At 32.5% G+C, this 21,587-nt stretch overlaps 1 protein-coding gene across 1 annotated transcript in view; it reads right to left on the reverse strand.

Moving 5' to 3' along the window:
- SHOC1 (shortage in chiasmata 1) overlaps positions 1-21,045 on the reverse strand; it is a 57,848-nt gene extending 36,803 nt beyond the window's left edge. Inside the window, exons 1-9 of the mRNA XM_033123740.1 lie at positions 21,001-21,045; positions 18,563-18,686; positions 14,525-14,612; positions 10,896-11,080; positions 5,157-5,304; positions 4,841-4,952; positions 2,877-3,024; positions 1,792-1,902; positions 630-741 (exon numbers count right to left, since the gene is read on the reverse strand). Coding sequence (XP_032979631.1) covers positions 630-741; positions 1,792-1,902; positions 2,877-3,024; positions 4,841-4,952; positions 5,157-5,304; positions 10,896-11,080; positions 14,525-14,612; positions 18,563-18,686; positions 21,001-21,045 — 1,073 coding nt within the window. The remainder of the gene's footprint in view (positions 1-629; positions 742-1,791; positions 1,903-2,876; positions 3,025-4,840; positions 4,953-5,156; positions 5,305-10,895; positions 11,081-14,524; positions 14,613-18,562; positions 18,687-21,000) is intronic.
- Positions 21,046-21,587: the final 542 nt, after the last annotated feature.

Consider the following 21,587-nt stretch of genomic DNA (forward strand, 5'->3'; position numbering starts at 1 on the left):
GCAAAGACAGCTTTCTACAAGCCAAGGGCTGGGGGTGGTCTCAGAATACATCCAACTCTGCCAATATCTTCATCTTGGACTTCTAGATTCAACTGTGAAGAAACAAAATTAAGCCACCCAGTCTATGATATTTATTACAGCAGTCCTAGCAAACTAAACCCCACTACAGTCTTTAACGGCAGTGAGTGCCAAATAGAGGCAGTGCCACAGGCAAGCATCCAGTGGCAAAATCCTAAGCAGATTGTTCCAGGGCCAGAATCTTTAAAATTTTTCGAGTTTTTATTTTATTTTTAATGGTAATATATGCACATTCAAAATACTAAACGTATAAAGGAATCTGGCTCTGTCACTTACCAGCTCCCATATTTCCAGGTTACCCAGTTCCCTTACTAGACACAACCAACATTACCTGATTCTTTTGTGTCCTGAAGGTATTCTATGCATACAAAAACACGTATGTACATGGATACTCATATATTCCCTCCAGTTGCTTACTATACACACTGTTCTATCTCTTAAGATTTTTTTTCCACAGAGGTATCTTGAAAATTGCCTTTACGTGGAGAGATTTAATTAAAGACAGCTTGATATGAATTGCAATTTGAGTTCTAGATATAATCTTTACTTACAGTGTACAAGCAGGAGAACATGGAAATGTCTGAAGTCCTGTACATAATGAATTGACAGAAAAATGTTGGGTTTCTTTTAGGTGTAGATAAGTTAATGGTATTTCTAACTCTTCTAGCATACATAAACATTTTAAAAATCATAATATTACATGAACATTGAATAAAATTAAGTATAATTTAGAACTTTTTGTTAGTAATTATTATGCTTGATCATTATGTTGCAACAAAAAATTTTCAATAAAAAACTTGGGTTACCTGAAATACAAAATAACAGTTTAAAATTTCCATCTATAAAAGGAATTACATATATATCACAAAGTGTCTCAATTATGATGATGGTGATTTTTAAAAAGTACATTAACAACTAAATTTTATTGCTTTTAATCCTGACAACTTGTGTAGTCCGTATTTAGGAGATAATACTGTTTTTATGTCCATACTAAGTATTGGTGATGCTAAGTAACTGGTATTAATAGCAAGTAAACGTGCACCTAAATAAGTCTGGAGACTAAGTGGCCTAGCACAGAGTTATATATTTATAGGGTGGACTTGACAAACTGATCTTCATTTATTCGTAAGTAGTCAGTATGTTTCTATCACTTTCATAAAGAAATAAACTTCCAAATAGATGACCAATGTGATCCAATTATAAATGTAATTAATAACCATATCATCAGCATAATTAAGAAGCAATACAATTTGGCATTACACTGGAACAAAAGATGATTCTAAGATTCCAAATTTGACAGAATTATAATACTGATAATAATAATAGGATTGCTTTGGGGAATTAAAAAGTTAAATTTATAAAAATGTAATAAGGATTAGCAAGATTGCTAATACCGAGATAAAACATAAAATTTTATTTACTGAGTTGTAAGATTTCTACTTTTCATATCAATGCTATATCTTCCATTTTTCTTCTTCAATCTTTGTAACTCTCTGTATATTATCTAGTTTTGATGCTCAAAGAATAATGAGTTAATGATAATAAAAAATGTAAAGGGACAGATAAGAGAAAAAAATCATAACTGGGATTGCAATAATAAAATTTGAAACATGAAAACTGTCTCCTAGTAGACTTTCTATGTGAATGCATTGTACTTTAACATTATATGTAGGTAACCTCTGATGAACTCAATGATTTATTCAACATGTCCACCTGGTTCACTGTACTCTGGTTCACTGCGTTCTGGTTGATATTGGCTTTGAATGGCCAAAATCTCTGTGGAGCTGCATTTTATATCCTCAATTCCATGCTTGGTAGTAAGATCTGAAAAGAAAAGGAAGAAAGCCTACTATCAGGCAGTGTGCTATTAAATTAGATTTTTGGAATCCTTTTCACTCGTCTATGGCAATGACTCTGTTTTACTTAGTACACCGTTGGAGCCAAGTGAAGGCTGGGAATGTAATAACACAGTCATGCAGTAAAGTCACTTGTCTTTCGAGTTAGCATTCATAAATTTGCATCTGCTGCTAACAAGCCCCTTGGCCACCCTGCAATTTTGAGCTCTGGTATACTTTCAAGTTCTGGTATGAATTTGATTAACTTAACTCTGGTTGGCTTTTCATTCCCTTGCTTTCATGTGTAGGCTGATTAGTAATTCTCTTGATTTAGTCTTGTCAACAAGAATTCTTTCAAATCTGTGGTCTATTGATAGCTAGCATCTCTGTTCTCAATGGATATCACAAATCCCCCTTCACTTCTCCCTAATATTACATGTCTTTAATCATTTCAAATGAAAATTATGAGAGAGTAGTTAAATACTTGAGTTCAAATTGTCACTAAAAAGAATTAAACAATATTTACTAAATCTAACTGGGATGAAACCATCTAAATTTTAGGGCATGACTCTCCCATCTGATTCCATGAATCATAAACTTACCCTGAGTTTCTCCATACCTAACTAAAGTCGGTATAGGAGATGTTAGTGCTTTGTCATTGTATATAAGAAAACAACCTAAAAATTTTCATATAGTCATAAGTGTTTTAGCTTTATTTGTGTAATTATTTTGAAACAGATAAATTTCAGAGATGTTTTAAGCTTGCAAGCATATAAAGAGTAAGACAATGAGAAAAGAGTCTCATCAGTAGAAATCTCATGAAATCCTGAGATTTCATCATATAACATGCAGAACACTTTTAAAAAACATGGAGGCTCAGAAAAAGTTTAATGACCAAGAATTTTTATAACAAACATTATTAAGTAGTTTATACAAGTAATAGATCTTTAAATTAATTCCCACCTCTTTCGAGAAGCTCTTCACTTTCATCAACATAATTTATTATTTCTGGCATTAAGTTTAATGACTCCTTTGGCTCTGAAAGTGATGGAATATCAACTTGTTTGAAGCTTGTAGATATTAAGAATTCACACTCAGGCAAAATTGACGGCTGAAGTAATATATAAGCAAAACAAGCTTTTAGTGAGGTTTTCCAAATAAAAATTCTTGAATTCACAAACAGATATATTTGTTTAATTGGTGTACCAAATTTTAAACTAAGTCTATGCTCAAAATTTTTAATGCTATGCATACATTTGAAAAAAGAGAAGTGTAGCAGCCAAAAATATATTATATTACAAGCAGTGTTCTGAGTAATGTCCTTTATGGCCACTGATTACATTCATGATGTACAATATCCCTAGGTGCAGGAATATCTTCTGCTGGGCTAATAATAAATTTTAAAAATTCTTAATTATAAACAATCACTGCAGCAGATAAGAGATGGTGAATGGGGAGAGGTAACAAGGGGTAGATTGAATGGAATGGATCTTCACTGTACTCCATGGAATGTTTCTCTTTCATTCCTACAGAATTGGATTTCTCAACAAGTGAGACTGTACTTACTATGTGTACAACTCTCAAGAGTTAACTGGAGAGGAAAAGGGAGAATGGAGAAAAGGCGTTAAAAGGTGAATTAATACTTTTTACCACATGTGGTAAAATATTTAATTGTAAGGAAATCCTTTGAATGCCTTAGGACATCTATATCTATATAATCTCCTTTGAATTTTTAAAAACAGCCCCAAATATAAAACATTTCCCGTTGTTTTCAAAAAATGCTTATATTAATAGTAACTGTAAATGCATCTAACCTATGTGGGTCTAGTTTTTTGTACTTGTTAAATTGCAAAAAGTCGTTTTCACTCTCAACTGCTAGAATTTTTTACCTACTAACATCATAAAACAATTTTGTGTGCTATTGGAACTGTATGCTAAAAAACAGGGGCTACCTTTAATATATGTATCTTCCTTAATCACTGGCAGCACCTAAAATGCAGTCTCAGACCATTCTTGTTTTTACTCTTCCAATGAGATCATTTCTGTTATAGTTCAAGTATTATCTGTTTTGTGTATAACTCGCAAATTGACATTTCTAGCTCTAGTGTCCAGTTTTTATATTAGAACATGGTCATTTAATGTCCTATACCAGGTGTAATGATTAAAATCATTGGGAGAGGTTTTAAAACTCCCTATACCATTTTGTCACAAATGGCACTATTTCATCTTCTATGCAGTTTATTATTTCAGGTCTTATGTTTAGGTCTTTGATCCATTTTAAGTTAGTTTTGGTACATACATGGTGACAGATAGCAGCCTATGAGATTATTATGCTAAGTGAAATAAGTCACACAGAAAAAGTTAAGAACCACATGATTTCACTGCTATGTGGGATAATATAAAACTGAAAGCAACAAAGGAACAAGACAAACAAAGAAACAAAAACTCACAGACACAGACAATAGTTTAGTCGTTACCAGAGGGTAAACGGGGTCAAATATATGGTGATGGAAGGAGAACTGACTCTGGGTGGTGAATACACAATGTGATATATAGATGATACATTACGGAATTGTACACTTGAAAACTATGTCATTTTATACTAACCATTATCACCCCAATAAATTTTAATTAAAAAAACCAAAACAATAACTCCATATACCTGGGTTTCATACCAGACCAATTAAATCAGAATATATCTTGGTAGGACACAGACTTTAATATTTTATTAAAACTCCCCAAGTTTAATAACTTGCCAAGGTTTAGAACCACTTTCTTAGAAGTAAATTCGGTTTCTTAACCGATACACGTGCAATCCATTATCAAGTCTTTAATTTGACAATAGTCAATGTATATTGACTGCTAAAATTTTTTAAAGTGTTCTTTACTACTTTTATAAAAATCTTACTGAAAGCAAGTATTATAACTTCATTTAAACCTACTGTATCTTCTAGCTTCTCCTGACAAAAGTTCTCTTTATCCACGTAAAAAGCTTCTTTCACAAGACCTTTCCGACCTCCTTGGAAAGGGAAACGTTCACTTAACAAAAAATAAAACATTAAATCAGTGTTTACTAACAGCAAGTTACATACCAAATGTAGCCAATCAAAATACGTAATGATTAAAATTAGAGTTGAGGTAGAGCAATGATAAAATATTATTATTGATGAGATCTAGACTTGTGAGCATACAAAGAATATTTTCTCTTCTTAAAAATATTTATAATATTGGGCAATTAAGTACCTGAAAAAATTAGCTTCTGTGAAGGCCTGTTCTTTGAAATCTAAAAGGGGGTCCTTCAGCAAAAACAGTTTGAGCCTACTCAACAGAGTATGCAAGGTTGGTAGGTAACTTTTATAGGCAAAAATTATTTCTTCATCAATAAACAAATCTGAAAGAGATAAGAATTATAAAGGAATAAGAAAACATCTGAAAGTTATACAAAAGGATCTACATAGTTACTGTAGTCAGCCATTAGATAAAGTTTGGGTTTTCTAACACATTTTTAATTCTTTAGTTCTTTGCTGTACTGTGCATATAAAGCATGTAGCATAGTACTGGTACATAGGTAAAAGCTCAATACTTTTTAATATTACTTAGTACACTGAGTACTAACCAAATAACCTGAAAGATTTATAACAGCTCATATTTTTTCAACATAAATTAGTATAATCAATGGAGGAAAATCTCTTGTGGCCATCTGCTTCAAAATAGCCAGGGGTAGCTTAAGCAAAACTGTAAAGAAATAAAAGCACTTGACTTTTGATGACTCTGATCTTTTCTTCTCTGTATCATTTTGCCTCTTCAGCTCTCCAATTCATCCCGAAGACTCTGACATGTAGGGAATGGAGATGGTCTGCAAAGCCTACAAGTGAGACCAACTCGGATGCTAGCATTCTAAGGTTATTCAAACATGTTTGTTATAAAATTAATTACAATGAAAGTTATATAGCAAAGTATCTTGACAAGTGTGATATATCTTACCTATTAGGAAACACTACTGCTGACAGTTAATTGCTGGAATAACATTCTCCTCTCTATCCCTACCCTATCATGTTTGGGTTACTTTAGAATCTTAGCTAACTGCGTCAGGGCTTTAACAGTTTCTGAGCCAAGGAAAGAAACAAAACCTGGCTCCAGTTTTCAAAAAGCTCTTCAGTGGAAAGAGAATAAGGAAAATATAAGCTCACATGAGGAACTACTCAGAAAGCCAAGCTCCCCAAAGCAAAAGCCACCTTGAAGGGGAGCAATGGTATCTTGTGCTGGGCAGTGGTATTTCAGCTAAGTAATTTTAGAATGACACGAGAGAAGGACAGCATGGAATGATGTCTCCCGTGGCCACCTACACCACTGGTGTGCATGTGCTTAATAAATATGTGATACAAAGCAGCCAGCCAGGGACCATCCCTGTGCCTGGTGCTAACTTGAAATGTCAAAGGAGAACTTGTTATATAAACTAGCCTCCTAAGAGGTTGTTTGTCCGAACCTGTTAAGTTCTTGACAATCTTGTGACCCAAAGCTTCCCATGAGACACCAAAGAAAGCTAGCTATCAGTTCCATGTCTAAGCAGGGCTTATCTGAAAAAATTTAAAGATGGTACATCCATTTTGTAAGTATTAATTAAGTTATATTAATAGTAAAAATGCAAACAGCATTTGTTTAGATTCCCACTTACACATTCCACTTCCAAACACAGACTTTCTAGCCATCTTCCCGTCCTATAGGTTCATCCTGGTATTTCTGGGAGTCTGTAGAGATATTATTTTCTAACTACCCTTTTTCGATGAAGCCACTAGATGGCAGCATCACATCACAATTCATGCTGTTTATAACCATATAAAGGGGTTTGTTTGTTTGTTTGTTTAACCAAGGGTGCTACTTCCTTATATTGTTATGGCTATAAACCATTCCCTGGAGTTCTTATCTCTATTATATGTACCAACACAGATGTGAGGAGACTGTTTTCCTCAACTGTAGAGAAGTGTTAAATTGTCAAGAGAAAACAATTTTGGTTAGTTAAATAGGAAAGGAGCAGGAAAAAAGAGGTATACTGATAGGAAAGAAGACAGGTTTATTAATTGCAGAAGGTACTTCTGTCTTCTAGAAAACCCAAGATAACTAAATGAAAACAAATAAAGGAGTTCCTAAGGTATCTGGTAAAAAAATTATAAAATCAATGGTTTTCAAATGTACAGAGGATGCCAAAAAAAAAAAAATGCATTCACATTTTAAGAAAGGAAAAAGCTGTATTAAAATTGTAATACTCAACATATACCGATAACAAAAGATGAATACAAGTCATGTTTGACTTCTGCAATTATAAGAGGTGCTCAAAGTGGTTACATCAGCGTAATTTTAATACAGTTTTTTCCTTTCTTAAAATGTGTATACACTTTTTTGGAACCCTCTCTGTATAAAATCTGAGTCAAAAATTAATGGAAAAACTCATTCATGATGGCTACAAATATACAAACACTGGGGAATAAATATAACAAAAATGGGCAGAAAGTATACAGAAGAAATCGTAAAACTTTAATGAGGATCATTAAAAAAAAAACTTAAAGAAAAGGCAAGTTCAAAGCTTACCTGGCTAAAAAGACTATAGTAAAAATACTAAAAGTTCCCAATAACATTAAATTTCTCAAAAGATCTGTTTTGAAACTTGGAAAACATTGTAAAGTAAATCTGGAAGACTATAGATATAAGAGTAGGAAAAAAATAACAAAAAGGGAGACTATTAATACAGGTTATAATTACATTAAACAGTTAATAATTATATTAAAACTGTATGATAATGACACAATAATAAGCAAATCAAAGAACATAATAGAAAATCCAGAAAAAAACTCTAATGTGGATAAGGATTTGGCATATGATGTAAATGGCGTTTCTCTAATCAGTAGGGAAAGAAAAGACTACTCCCTAAATGATATTGGGACAATTGCTAAAACATTTGGAAAAAAGTATTTTTTCCCAATATTCTTATTTTTAACCATATACCAAAATCTTAAAGAAAATCTTAAGGAAAATATGGATAAATATTTATCTAATTCAAGGAAGAATTTTATCTGTATAAAAGAAAGAAACCATAAAGGAAAACATTGACAGGTCTGGTTAAGTTTAAATTAAATATATTTGGGGTTACTGATATCCTTGATATATAAAGGTAAAACATAAAATAGAAAACTAGACAAAAGACAATCATTTCACAAAACAAAAATATGCAAATGAACACTAAGCACGAGTAACTCTTAACATGCAAGTAAAAACATAGTAATTTTTTGCCCATCATATTGGATAAATATATTACTACAACATCAATAAATATACCCTGGTGTGAACAGGGTATTTTCACACCATATAGCTAAAAAAACAAAAAAAAACTTCTATCTAATAATTCCATTTCCAGAGATTCACTTTAAGGAAATAATTGGAAATAGAAACATACATTTATGTGCACATTTGAAATTAAAAACAACAAATTGGGAAATGTATGATACATAAGATTAAAAACTGCAGTCATTAAAAGCCATGCTTTTGAAGAAAACTTAAGAATATGGTGAAATGTTCCCAAGTTAATGTTAATATTTAAAAAGAATGTAATGCATATATAGTATTATCACAATATAAAAAAAAATTATATTTAGATTATAGGGTTATACATTTTAGTAAAGGGACATTCTATATACTTAAGATGTAGATATCTTCATAGTTGTAGAAAAACATTAATAAAATTCAATCCTTATTCATGATCAAAAGCTCTTAGCAAACTCAGAACAAAAGGAAGCTGCCTCAACCCAATAAAGTAAATTCTTCTAATATTTCACCATTGAGAATGATGCAAACACTGAAATGATATTTATATCATTTTTAATGGGGAAACATTAACGATTTCCTTTACTGTCAGAAACAAGACAAGGATGGCAGCTATCACTTCTTCTATCGAACAATGTACTGGAGGTCCCAGTCAGCATGGTGAGAAAAAATAGATATAAAGGAAGAAAGAGATGGCCAATGAAATCACCATCTCAAAGAGGTATCTGTACTCCCATGTTCTCTGCAGCATTATTCACAATAGCCAAGATAGGGGAACAACCTAAGTGTCTGTTGACAAATGAATAAAGAAAATATGGATATATATATATATATATATATCTCCATATATATTATATATATATTATATATTATATATTATATATTATATATTATATATTATATATATATAATTATATATATAATTCAGGCTCTATATATTCAGGAGATATATATATATATCTCCATATTTTCTTTATTCATATATATATATTTTATATATATATCTCTCCATATTTTCTTTATTCATATATATTCATATATATGAATATTGTTCAGCCTTAAAAAGGAAGGAAATCTAATGATACAGAACCGCTAAGAAAATGTAGGATATGAACAATTCATATGTATTTCTTTCTTAATTATTTATTTTTATTTTTCAATTACAGTTGACATATATTAGGTTTCAGGTGTACAGTATAGTGATTAGATAGTTATATAATTTACAAAGTAATCCCCCTACCCAATAAGTCCAGTACCCACCTGGCACCATACATAGTTATTGACTATACATACAATATTATTGACTATATTCCCTATGCTGTACTTTACATCCCCGTGACTTTTTTGTATAATTGCCAATTTGTTCTTAATCCTTTCATCTTTTTCACCCAGCCCCCCAATCTCTTTCCTATCTGGCAACTATCAGTTTGTTCTCTATGTCTATAAGGGTGTTTCTTTGGGAAATTCAAGCCTATTTTCATTCAGTGAATTGTAAAGCAGCTTCTGATTCTAGCTGACGATAGGTATTATGAAATTTACCACTAGTAGCTTCTAGTCTGCCATATTAATAATAATAGCTACGTTTGGGTAGCCTGTTAATTTTTACAAACCATCTCTTTACATGTACATATATATATTTGATCCCAAGAAAATTTTTATAAGAAATTAGAAGAATAAATTAAAAGAAAGTACAGAAGACAACTAAAAACCATGAAATTTTAAATAACTGTCTCAAATTTGTACCACTTTTTAAGAGTAGATTTGGACTATGATCAAATCTTCTGATTCCAAATTCAGGCTCTTCCTACTATAACAGGCTCTCAAGTTTAGTCTTTAATGCAATCACTCTCTCTTTCTTCTGAAACTATAAGAGGGATTTAACTCTCTATATAGCATCACACACCTATTTGCCAACACTAAAAATTATATACGCAATTTATGTATCTACATAAAAACAGCAGTAAAAGAACCAGTTTATTTTTCATGCTCAAGCTATAGCTTATTTGAATAATAATAGCAATGATATAATAGAGCCTTAAGTTTTTTAATTTGAAAAGGGAATAGGCTGTTATACATACAAGAAAGGTAGTCCTCAGCAAGTTTTTATATGGTTGGAAGAATTCAGCACCCTCTAATAACATGAGAGATTTGGAATATATTACGGATAAAAATACTTTTAGTTATTACTTATGGTAAATTTGTAAAAACTAGGTGAATTTCTTGACCTAATACTGAAATTATTCCATCTTTCCCTTGATTTATGGTTTCACATACATGACATGAAGTTGAAAATCTTTAGGATATTTTGGAAAATAAGATATAAGCATTGTTTAGTTATCTACTAATTTAACGTTATACCAGATTGCTGAGTCGTCAGATCTGTACACAGATGCTAATATTATTACAGCAATATGCTGTAAGCACACTATGATCAAATCTCTGAGGCTATTTGAGGCCCAGCAGTCTTAAACTCCAAAAAAACTTAATTTACAGAAGTGGGATTAATATGAAAGAGAAAATATTTCCCTAATGTGGCAAAGCTTAGAACTATAATTTTGCAGATGGATATATGTAATAAAATTTTAAAAATTAATAAAACAAACTCACTGGAATGAAAATCTGTATATTAGTAAGAAATGTTTTATAACAAAGGAAATAAATATTTACCTTGGTTCTTTGCTTGAAGTAATGGACATTTTTCTAAACAGCTGATGGGTGTGAAGACTTCACTGTAGTCCTTGTAAGTGTGTAAGAGGGCTTCCTCAACTTCATTTTGGGAGTTTGCGTTGGAACTTGGAACAACATCCTCAAATTCACAGTTAATCTGGGTCACCATTCCTCTAACTGTTTTTCTAAGACATTATAAAATTACTGATTTTATGTATACCTATTTTAAAACATCTTTATTAACAGATATTATATATTCACTGTAGAAAAATTACCAAATTCCAACAGATTCAGAGAAAAATTACCCATAGCCCTACCACTCAAGAAATAAATTCAAAAACTGTGTGTTTTTGCAATTATTTTGAGTATTTTTAAACAAAAGTGGATTCCTGTACATAGTATTCTGTAACCTATTCTTCTCTGCTAAACAGTAAAGCATGAATACATTTATATGTTAATCAATGTACGTTCATTTCATTTTAAATGGATGAACAAGATCTCATTGTATTGGTAAATCATAATTTATTCAATTACCATGTTTCCCCGAAAATAAGACCTAGCTGGACAATCAGCTCTAATGCGTTTTTCGAAGCAAAAGTTAACATATTAACTTATTTTATAAGACCGGGTCTTTATAATATAATAATAATAATAATATAATATGATATAATATAATATAAAACCGTGTCTTAATTTTTGCTCCAAAAGACGCATTAGAACTGATTGTCCGGCTAGGTCTAATTTTCAGGGAAACACAGTAGTTCCCTATTGTTGAAAATTTAAATTTGTTGTAATTGTTTGCTATTATAATGCAAAGGATATCTTTGTGCACTTGTCTAATTGTTTTCTCAAAATACTTTTCCTAAAAATGGAAATGATGAGTTAAAGGTACACATATTTTTGGACTTTGCCATGTATCGCCAAATTGTCCCTTGTGCTGGATATTCAATGTCTGCTTTTCCATATCATTATCCAACCTTTTTTTTTTTTTCAATACACAGAAATCTGTTTTATTTGTATACACTAGCAAGGAATAATCTAAAAAAGAATTTAAGAAAACAATTCCATTTTAAATAACATCAACATTGATAAAATACTTAAGAATAGCACAAGACTTCTACACTGAAAAATTACAAAACACAATGTCTTTGTTTGCTGAAAGAAATGAAAGAAAACTACCCAAATAAACGTGAGGCCATCCCATGGTGATGGAAATTGTTAGGATGGCAACAGAACAGATGTGATGTAAGGATTCAGTGTCATTCCTGTGAAAAGGCCCTAAGGCCTTTGTGGAAAAACGCACAAGTTGATCCTAATATTCATAGCAAATTTCCAGGAAAGAAAAGAGCCATAAGGATCTTCAAAAACCAAATCAAGTTGTAGGCTCACCTTTCCCAAACGTAATTCGTAATTAGTACAAAGCCACAGTAAGGAAAACATGGTGACACTGGCATAGAGATATACATAGAGATCAATGGAATTGTATTGAGAACCCAGTCATTATCCAACCTTTTATATTCTGTTCTTCAACCCGGGAGGCTGGTCTCTAAGAACCAAGAGCTCCCTTGCCCTCTGGCTTCTGGTCGGGTTTAGCCAACGGGAAGCACAGGCAGAAAATCATAGGTGGGAAGAGAGACAAGATATTATTCTGCCCAAATCCTTCCCTCCTGAGCCACAGTTTGGAAGTGGCTGCATTCTTCTACTATCTTTCAGCAGACAGCCCCTCTCCTATAGCTGCAGTTCTTAAATGGGTTGGTTTCTGCTCAGTCCCTTTGCTCCTTCAGGTGTCGGGTGGTAAGTTCCTGCTGTTGCTAGTCCTGGGCACTTTTTTTTGCCTCCCTTGATCTTGCCCATCCTTGTCTGTTTCCTAATCAATCCAGGTGTATCTGCCATTGTCTATACTATTGGGATATTGGGACTTAGAAGAGATCTTTCTAATTAATTTTCCAACAGATAAATATATTATTGGCAATTTAGCACCACACCCTAATACCACATACCTTTTTACTGATATCCTAAAATATTTTAGCCTTGTTAATTCCCTATACAGATTTAAAGAACCAAAATCAATATAATTCCCCAATGTAATTGGAGAAAAAAATGAATATGCCATATCTTAAAAATCAGATATAGAAAAAACTCTAAAGTTTCTCCTTTAGTCTTGAAGAAAATACAAAGTACAAGACAAAATATTTCAACTCATCCAGCTCCACATTACTCATAAGAACACTGATTCTTTTTGTGTTGATGAAAGTGCTCTAAAATTGATTGTAGTGATGGTTGTGAATATGCTAAAAACTACTGAACTGGTCATTTTAAATGGGTTAATTATACGGATATAAATTATATCTCTATAAAGCATAAACCAAACCAAACAAAAGAGTGTAGAGTTTGAAGTCATTCAGACTGGGGATTGAGGGTTTGAATGGTAGGTCCAACTATTGACTAGTTGCATGACCATGGGCAAGTTACTGAATCTGAATCTTAGTTTTTCATATATAATATTGGGACAGTAATATTGAGCTCACATAGTTGTTATGCGGCATACAGGAATAAACATATGTGCAACATCCTGCAGTCAACTGTGCTCATCTGAATGCAGCAAGCCACAGGAGAATAGAAACTATAAACATATATGTTTTTCCTCTTGCTCTGTTTGGCTATATGCTCTGTCCTGGAAGCGAGGAAGCTTATGGTTCTCCCCGATTTTTTTGCATTTTGTCTCCATAATACAATAGCCTCAACCCTTCCTTTAGCCTGTCCATCAAGCTATCATCATTTTTTCCAAAATCTTATATGTATTTACTCTAACGTGTACTTATTTGTTAGGAATTTAACGTCTTTTAACGTAGCTGATGGTTTTTTAAAAATTAGAACAGTGTGAGGGATATAAATGATAAACGTCTAAGTATCACTTTGTCTTGTACACCTGAAACTAATAAAAAATAAAATAAAATAAAATGTACAACTTGAAAAAAAAATTAGAATAGTAATTATTTGTGTTAGTGCTCTGTTGCAAATTGCATAGCTTGGACTACAGAAGCTAATTTTCCTGTGTGCCCTGTTATTTTTAGTGTGCAATTTTATAGAACACAAGGCTTTTTAGGAACACACGACAGAAAATTCCCATATATGTTAACACATAGTATATCAACAAATAAGTAAAAGAATTGAAGCCTTAAAAATCAATATTAAGAAGTAACAAAAATAGAAACAAGAAAAAAAAAGAGGTGAGATGGAGAGGAAAAGCAAGATTTAGGAAATCTAGGTAGTGCTAATGATCACAATGTTTATTAAATTCTATTAGGTAACAAAACTGTAGTAGCTCCTCCATCATTTAAAATTAAATTTTAATATGAGAAATCTCTGTACCTTCTGCTCAATTTTGCTGTGAACCGAAACCTGCTATAAAAAATAAAGTCTATTAAAAATTAAATTTTACTGCATGAGACTATTAATTTGAAATTAATAGTGGCTTAAATACACAAAAAGTCTGGAGATTAGAAGTTCATGGCTAGTAAGGCAGTTCCACAATTTTCAGGGATATAAAGGAAAGGATATTCTCTCTTTAGTTGTCTGGAGAACTTACTGTTTATCTTCTAAATGTAAAGGGAAAATTTGACACATACTTCTCAAGGAACTCCTCCACAAAGAGACTTGCTTTCCAGTGATCCAAGATTGAGCTATCTGTCATTCCTCGAACTAAAAGAGCTGAGACTAGAAAGGAGAATGGTAAACATTAGCTTCTAGAATTTTCTTTTACACTTAATACAATGAAGCCAAATATTCACTTTTTACATTATGGTGTTATCTTTATTTGTTCACAATGTAACTTTTCTGAAGTTTCCAAATATTTAAATAATCACTTTCATTATTACAACCCCCGAAATCCCTCAACTACAGTTAGAACAATATCACCTGAACATACCATCCTCATTTTTACAGCCTCTCTTTTACTTATACAGCACTACCATCCCAGATAGTCTTGTTCAACAGTTCATATTATTCCTCATAAAGCCTTTATTAACCATTCCAGTTTACTCTGATATATTCCCCTTGAAGGGCCATAATATTGTCAGTAGCACTCACTCTGGTACTTAATCATATACAGTTATATTTAAAAATTTTATGTAGTTTGTCTCCCAAATTAGACCATTGGTTCCTTAAGGAGAGGGACCATGTTATATACTAGTGTCAGAAGAAGCAACTGAGTGAAGAGTCAAAGGACCTGTATTCTACCACCACTGTTACTTCTTACGAGTTTTGTTCCCTGAACAAATCACTTAACATCTGAGTCTGTGCCTCACTGAAAAAAACATGAAAGTTTAGTGGTTAAGAAGACAGGTTCTGGAATCACCCTGCCTAGATTTTAACATTTGTACTGCTACTTATTAACTGTATCATCTTAATCTCTTTGTACCTCTGTTTCACAGTGTTGTTGTAAAGATTAAATGCAATGAGACATGTAAATTGCTTAGAACAGTGCCTGACATATTATAAGAACCTAATAAACTTTGGTTGTTATTATTATTACTTTTAAAAAGAAGAAAAAATAAGTAGGAAGAAATTATAATCTCATTTTTCCCTTCTGTACTCTTAGAGAAGCAGTTTGATGAAAGCTATTCTTTATCTATTTCCAACCTGACTGAGACCTTCAATCCATTGACTCTTCCATTTTGACGGTATTCATTCTCCCTCACGTCCTCACTTTCTTTCTCATACAGTTTAGATTCTGTGGCCAGTCCCATAGCCATTTCCTTAAAAGACTCTTGATTCCCTTGCCTCTCTTTCCCTTGTACTAACTTAGGAAAACCCCTACTCTGCACTTTGTGTAAGTACACTAGAACAGCTGAAAATTATTGAAAAAAAATTCAATAAGCTATGCTGAATGAACTCATTTCAAATTATGACTATACGTTTCAAAAGGGCGTCCAACACTGACAGATGATAATAGTATACCTTCCTAATAAAACTGCCTTTCTCATTCTTGAAGACAACTATTTAATACTCTCCCCCCTCAAATTTTCAATACTCATCCTCTACCCACTCTCAGTCTATGACCTTGCTGCCACATAGAAAACTGATATAAATAGAGAAAAACTACCTCATCTTCCACCATCAATTCTACCATCTCACTGGGATAAGTACCTACAAACCCTGCCTTCTTATCACAATGGAAGAACTATCCTGGCTCCTATCTAATATCAGTTCCTCTAATTGTGACCTTGATACTATCCCCTTTTACTAAGTTATCCTTTTTCTTTTCTTTCCTGCATCATCATTTTCTTTTTACCCAAATCATTTCCATTGGCTAACAAACATTTCAAAGTCTCTTTCTTTATCACACATATTTTTCAAAACATCATACATCTGAAAAAACTCTCTCTACCCCACTTCTCCCTTCAGCTAGAGCCTCATTTTTCTATTTTCTTTCATAGCAAAATTCCTCAAAAGAGTTGTCTATATTCACCATTTCACATCCCACTTCTCATTCTCTTCTCAACATACTCTAATCAAGCTTGCTTACCCAATAGTCTCATGAAACTACTCTTACCAACGTCATCAGTGACCTACATTTAGTCACACTAATGGTCAACTCACTATCCTCATATTACTTGACCTTTTACTTGACCTCATATTACTTGACTTAACAGAGACAAATTACTTGACCTCGGATTACTGGACTTAACAGGGACAAATACTTTTGACTAATTCTTCCTTCTTGAAACACTTTCTTCCTTAGAATTCTACAGCACCACCCTCATCTGGGTTTCCTATCTCACTTGTCTTCTTAGGTGGTTCCTCCTTCTATATCAGCCTTTTAACGGTTGGAGCATTCCAAGGTTCTGTCCTAGGCTCTCTCTTTATCTACACTCATGCTCTCAGTAACTTCATCCAGTTCCATGTGTTTATGTTCAATCTACGTATTGTTGACTCCAGTTTGAAAGTGCAGCGGTGCTCAAGATTAATATTACCAGTTGTCTTGTTGATGTGTCCATTCAGACGCCTAACAGGCATTTTAACCTGATCAAAGCAGAGATATTGACTCCAGCTACAAATTGGCTTCCCATGAGCTATTCCCTGTCTTAGGAAATAGCACTGCCATCCACCCAGCTATTCAGGTCAAAAACCTTTAAAATATAAAGAAGAAATAACAATAAAGAAGAAAATCTTTATTCTCCTATTTTTTTTAACCTTTCCACTGTTGGCTAGACATCTGAAATAATCCCAATTTCAACCACTTCTCACATCTCCATTATTATAAGCCTAGTCCAAGCCACCATCATCCTTTTTTTTCTTTTAGCAATTAAAAAAACCTTTTATTGGAGAATATTGGGGAACAGTGTGTTTTTCCAGGGCCCATCAGCTCCAAGTCATTGTCCTTCAATTTAGTTGTGGAGGGTACAGCTCAGCCCGAAGTCCAGTTGTCGTTTTCAATCTTTAGTTGCAGGATGCGCAGCCCACCATCCCATGCAGGAATTGAACTCGCAAACTTATATTTGAGAGCTCATGCTCTAACCAACTGAGCCATGCAGCCACCCCTGCCACCATCATCTTTTATGCAGAGTGTAGATTCACCCAGTAGTGCAGATTCTGAACCACTACAATACCTTCCTGATTGACTTTCCTGTCTCTACTCTTGCCTCCTAATCCCTACGCCTCCCATTCTCCAAACAACCAGAATGATTTTTTTTAAAGCATAAATCAGGTAATGTCACTCCCCCTCTTAAAACTGCCCAGTGACTTACCACATTAGCCATAATATAAACAAACAAACAAACAAACTCCATGTTATGACCTGCAAAGCCTTATATCGTTCAGAAACTGCCTACTTTTCAGATCTCCCTTTTTTCATCAATCAGTCACAATGGCCTAATTTTCTGGCCTTACACACATCACTTTTATTCCTGAGTCAGGAACTTTGCATTTGTTTGGAAGACTTCCCCCATACCTTCTTATGGTTGTTGCCTTCTCATCATTCAGATCTCAATTCAAATGTCCACCTCTTCATAGATGCCTTTCCCTAATCATCTTAGGAAAAAGCACTCCCTAGTCCTGAAGTTTCATATCACATTATACTATTGTGTCCTCTCTATACATTTATCAGTACCACATATCAGTTTGTTTATTTAATGGTTTTATTGCTGCATCCTCCTTACCAGACTGAAAACCCATTGAGGGCAGGGACTATTTCTATGTCTTATTAGTAACTCTGTCCTTAGTACCTCTAACAATGCCTACTACATAATGCATGCTAAATAAATGTTAACTTACTTGACTTGTCTGTCCATGCAGGTTTCTTAAGTCCATGACATGGCAAAAGCAAAAGATGATATTTTGTATATATACATTTTTAAATAGTTTTATAATCAGTGTATCATTACAACTTAAATTAGCTCTTCTATAGTTCAGCAACATCGTATTATAATAGAACAAATATTTATAATGTTAGAATATTTTAAGACTTCACCACCTACATATCTTTTATTCTATTCATATCTAGTATAAGCTTTCTAATTCCTTCGTTTGTCACCTAAATTCTGTCATAAAAATGAATAAATGCAATGTGTTTAATAAGTAAAGCACTGCATTTTCTTAATAATTTACTGTGCTTAGCTCTGAAATCATTTTTAAAATAGATTTTTGAGAAATAAAAGAAAACATACCTCTCATCCATGGCACCCTAAATTTATTATCAATAACTCCTGCATGATAATTTCCATCTTGATATAAACATGAAGGGATTCGAAGCAAAAAAGCATCTCTGCAGAACTTCTTTCTAACTACAGTCTATGTAAAAAAGTAACATTATAAAATCTTTTAATATATTTAATAGATTTAACATATTTATTTATCAATATTCAGAATATTAAAATTCTCTATTCTTTTAAATTTATAATATTTTTATTTAAAGGTAATATATGCTCCTTATAAAATATCAAATAACACAGAACTACGTACTGAGAAAGTCAAGGTCTCTAGTGATACCAGTAATTGTTTGGCGTATTTTCCTATAGACTTGTTTTCTAGGTTAGGCTAAAATGTGCATGTGCGTGTGTGTGTGTGTGTGTGTGTGTGTGTGTGTGTGTGTGTGTTTGACCAAAAATGGGATCACATCATTTCTATACCAATTAACAATGTGCTTTTCTTTTCACTTAGTATTATATAGTTGTCTTAACTTTCGTTTTCTGTCTTTGCATTATTTCACTTCTGACAACCATAAAATGTATTTCTAATTTTAAAAACCTAACATAAAACTGTTTAAGAGGATGTTAAATCAGTTAAGTAAACTTATAAATCAAAGTTCGCAGTTTGATTCTGTCTTTACTTTTCAGCTTTATCTCCCATTATTCTCTAATACTAACTGTTCTCTTTAAATAGACCTCACTACCCCCTTAACATTTAGCAGTCACTTCCTTATCAACACCATGGTCTGCAGTGTGCATCTGAAAAATGCCCCACTGCTATTTTCTAGCTATGAAAATCCTATTCATCTTCCAAGGCTTGTCTTAAGCGATAGGTCCTCTATGAAGTTTTCTCTCAGTGATTCTCAATTTCCCACAGAATTCATTATTTTTATGTACTTGGACAAATGATAGTTTCTTGCATTATTTCCCAAGAGTTTTATGTTTGCTAAAGGTGTTAAAACACATTATCAAAGAGGTCCTCATTATCCAAAAATATGTGGTACAAAGAAAAGGTCCATTAAAGTAATTTATATAAAATGAGGATCAAAGATTCATAGTAAGAAGGAAAAACAGTTTGATTGGTGTTTCATCTGAAACAATGAAATAAAGTTATAAAAATTAAATTTTATACCTAACAAAATTTTGCTTATCATTAGCTTATCATAGCTTTTTTTGTCATATTTTTCCCACAAATTGTATTATATGATGATATACATGGTATTAGTCATTACTTCACTTTTGATCATAAAGAAGATATTTTTAGAAAATATTTGAGGATTTAATCGAATTTTCCCAAGGCATCTCCCACCCCTTTGATATTCAAAGCATTCTCTCCTCTTGTTTGTTAACTGATCTAATTTTGCAAAATCCTCATTTGATAATAGCTTTACCTGTTACTTGAGTGGTTCTTCAATATTGTTTTCATGAATTTTTTAAAAACCCTGCATTGTTGCAAGATTTGCCATTGATTAGTATCATATTTGTACTATCTCATGAGGTGTGGTACATGAGCAAGAAACTAAGATACCATGCACAAGGATAAAAGTTTGAGGATGTTCGAGTATTGATTAATTTTGCAAGTGGCCAATATATTCATAAATATATTTGTGTAAAAATGACTTCTGATTCTCTACCATATACATGTTATATTGACACATTTGCTTCCCTCACTTATGAGGGAATAATAAAACCTGAAGATGCCTATATTTCTTGTTTTCTGTAAAATGTAATAGTTTTAGTTACAATGGAGTAATTTTTTTCCCCTGGTAGATAGGGTTAAGGTTATATAAAAAACTAAAATTTAACTTGTCAATTAAAATCATAAGAACAATGAACTATTGTATGACAAGCACTCCAATTATTTAACAATGTTCCTGGATTGAGTCTCAGCTTTGCACAAGCTATTTAACTTCTCTGGACATCAGTTTCCTAACTGTAAAGTTGTAAAACTTGTGTAATAATAGTATCTACCTCAAGGAGTAGTTATGATAATCAAATGACATAATCCATCAAAAGAGCAAATGATCAAATGATCTAATCCATCAAAAGAGCAAAGTATCTGGCCCACAGTAAGTGGTCAATACACGCTGTTATTGTTATTTTATTGCTTTCCCCCACCTCCTTTCAATAAAGATCACTCAAGATTGTTCATAAAAGTAGCGCAAACTTGCCAAGAGTTTCCATTTTTTTCCTTGACCCCTTTAACTTCATGTTAAATTGCCCATAATTTCCTTCCAAAAGTGGCATTTTTAAGGTATGTTAAAAGTAGGAAGTAATTTTAAATGAACCTCAAAGCAGTTAGAGTAAGGATTAACCTAAGGACAACAGTAAAATTATCATAATCCCATAGGGAATGCAGATAACACTTTTTATGTCATAATTCTTAGTAAATAGGTAGTGATCCAGTAATACCCTACCTCATATACGTAGTCTATTGCACAATATTTGAACGTTGAAAACATATCTTCTTTCTTTGAAAGCAGTACAAATTTCAACATCTGGAAATATAAAAATTAAAATTAAATGTTGGTAAAATAGTAAGCCAGGAGCAGAAAATCATTCTTAATCACAGAACTTTGGTTCATTCATTTTAAAAAAGGCTCTGACAGAGAGAAGATTAATGTTTTCCAGGGTCCAGGAGGAGTGTAGAATGGGAAGTGACCGCTTAACAGGGTTTCCTTTTGGAGCAATGAACATGTTATAGAACTATATAACGGTATATGGTTGCACAACAGTGTAAATGTATTAAATGCCACTGAATTGTACACTTTAAAATAGTTAAAGTGATAAATTATATGTTATGTATATTTTACTACAATAAAAATGAAACTGAAAAAATAAAAGGCTTTGAATGATAAAAAATTAACTATAAACCTAACACTTATTACTGATTTACATCTAAAATGAAAATAATATGTTGATATAAAATGATTCATATATTTTTCATACTGTTTAATTCATACAATGTCTAATAGGTAAATTGATATATATTTAATGTGATCAT

The sequence above is a fragment of the Rhinolophus ferrumequinum genome, chromosome 12 (assembly GCF_004115265.2).
Source record: "Rhinolophus ferrumequinum isolate MPI-CBG mRhiFer1 chromosome 12, mRhiFer1_v1.p, whole genome shotgun sequence".
Classification (NCBI taxonomy): domain Eukaryota; kingdom Metazoa; phylum Chordata; class Mammalia; order Chiroptera; family Rhinolophidae; genus Rhinolophus; species Rhinolophus ferrumequinum.